The following is a 2,500-nucleotide window of genomic DNA, read 5'->3' as shown; positions in this document are numbered from 1 at the left end:
TTGGCAGATCATTTTACCTGTGTTTAACAAGTACAAGTTTTTCATTTCTGCACATGACATCCTGTGTGTGTGTGTGTGTGTGTGTGTGTGTGTGTGTTGTAGAGTGTGGAGCAGCGTTCACCAGTAAACTAGAGGGGATGTTCAAAGACATGGAGCTGTCTAAAGACGTCATGATCCAGTTCAAACAGGTGTGTGTGCACAGATATATGTATATACACACACACACACACACACTCACCGGCCAGTTTATTAGGAACACATGTTTACATGACTAAATGCATTGAGTTGCTGCCCTGTGATTGGCTGATTAGATAACTGCATTAACAAGCAGTTGAACGGAGTGTTGCTAATAAAGTGGCTTGTTGTGTGTGTGTGTGTGTGTTTGTGTGCGTGTTTGCATAAATAAATAGAAATAACATTTAACTGCGCTTACGCATACACATGCACATACACACATGCTCCCACGTGCGCACAGACACACACATACATATGCATACACACACACGCACACATACAGACACACACATGCATGCACACACACAGACATAGACACACATACATATGCATACACACACAGGCACACATACAGACACACACCTGCATGCACACATACATATGTATACGCACACGCACACACATGCATACACACACACACGCATACAGACACACACATACAAACACATGCTTGCATGTGTGCACACACGCATACAGACAGGCACACACAATAATGCACATGCCCATAAACACCCACACATACAGACACACACATGCATGCGCATACACACACACACATAGACACACACATATGCATGCACGAACACACACGCGCATGCACAAGCGAGCACACATAGACACACACACACACACACACATATGCATACATGCACATACACATTCAGACACACACATGCATGCACACACACACATAGACACATACACATATGCATGCACGAACACACATACACGCATGCACGAGCGAGCACATAGAGACACACATGCATAGATGCACATACACATACAGACACACACACACGCATACAAACGCGTACACATACACACGCATACAAACACGTACACATATATACAGACACACACACACACACACACATACTGACACACACTTTTATCTAGATGTGTGTGGTTGTTCCACAGACCTGCTGTAAGGTGTTGCATCTCTCCAGCTCTTCACACGTTTGTTTAATGTGCTCTCAGGAGATGTCAAGTGTGTTTGGGTGGCGTGTCTAATGAGAGTACTAATGCTGTGTGTGTGTGTGTGTGTGCGCAGTACATGCAGAACCAGACGGATCCCAGCAACATCGAGCTGACCGTCAACATCCTGACCATGGGCTACTGGCCCTCATACATCCCGATGGACGTCCATCTGCCCGCTGAGGTGTGTGTGTGTGTCTTTCTGTGTCTGTGACTCATGTTTGTGGGTGGAAGTCTGTTTGTGGGTAACGAGGTGGACCGTAACTGTGTGTGTGTGTGTGTGTGTGTGTGTGTGTGTGTGTGTGTGTGTGTGTTTCAGATGGTGAAGCTCCAGGAAGTGTTTAAGTTGTTCTATCTGGGGAAACACAGCGGGCGTAAACTGCAGTGGCAGCCCACACTGGGTCACGCGGTGCTGAAGACCGAGTTTAAGGAGGTGAACCGGCCACACACACACACACGTTTGTTTTTGTGAAATGTGGGGACATTCCATAGGCGTAATGTTTTTTTTTTAACTGTACAAACCGTATTTTCTATCCCCTTACACTGCCCCTAAACCTCGGCCCCCACACACACACCTAAACCTACCCATCACACACACACACACCTCAACCTACCCATCACAGGAAACATTCTGCATTTTTACTTTCTCATTAAAACTCCTCCTGTGTGATTTATAAGCCTTTTGTAAAGTGGGGCCATGGGTAATGTCCTCATATTTCACCCTCTCCTGTAATACCTGTGTCGTGTATTAGAGTGATTAGTGATCATGTGACTCTGAAGACTGCAGTAATGATGATGATGATCAGGAATAAATCACACTTTACTATATATTCACAGAGAGAACAGATGATCTACACTGGAGGAATATTACACTGATTACTGGAGTTATGATCAGATTAATGATCAGATTAATGAGCAGATGAAGTGTAACCTTGGTTACAGTGTGTTGACCAATCAGCTCGTCTCTGCAGGGCAAGAAGGAGCTGCAGGTGTCTCTGTTCCAGACGCTCGTCCTGCTGATATTCAACGAGTCTGACGAGTGCTCAGTGGAGGAGATCCGCACGGCCACAGGCATCGGTGTGTGTGTGTGTGTGTGTGTGAGAGAGAGCACTCAGTAACTCGTGTGTGTGTATGTGTGTGTGTGTGTGTGAGAGAGCACTCAGTAACTCGTGTGTGTGTGTGTGTGTGTCAGAGGACGGCGAGCTCAAGCGCACTCTTCAGTCTCTGGCCTGTGGGAAAGCGCGAGTTCTCAATAAGACGCCGCGAGGGAAAGACGTGGAGGAGTCCGACC

The 2,500-nt window shown here is 46.4% G+C and overlaps 1 protein-coding gene across 1 annotated transcript in view; it reads left to right on the top strand.

The window, feature by feature from the left end:
- cul4a (cullin 4A) overlaps positions 1-2,500 on the top strand; it is a 17,768-nt gene that overhangs the window by 12,942 nt on the left and 2,326 nt on the right. Inside the window, exons 14-18 of the mRNA XM_067442336.1 lie at positions 103-188; positions 1,286-1,393; positions 1,529-1,642; positions 2,181-2,286; positions 2,402-2,500. The exon at positions 2,402-2,500 is cut by the window's right edge and continues 74 nt beyond it. Coding sequence (XP_067298437.1) covers positions 103-188; positions 1,286-1,393; positions 1,529-1,642; positions 2,181-2,286; positions 2,402-2,500 — 513 coding nt within the window. The remainder of the gene's footprint in view (positions 1-102; positions 189-1,285; positions 1,394-1,528; positions 1,643-2,180; positions 2,287-2,401) is intronic.

The sequence above is a fragment of the Pseudorasbora parva genome, chromosome 4 (assembly GCF_024679245.1).
Source record: "Pseudorasbora parva isolate DD20220531a chromosome 4, ASM2467924v1, whole genome shotgun sequence".
NCBI lineage: Eukaryota > Metazoa > Chordata > Actinopteri > Cypriniformes > Gobionidae > Pseudorasbora > Pseudorasbora parva.
Note: the sequence above shows the minus strand (reverse complement) of the source record. Positions and strands in the feature narration are given on the sequence as shown.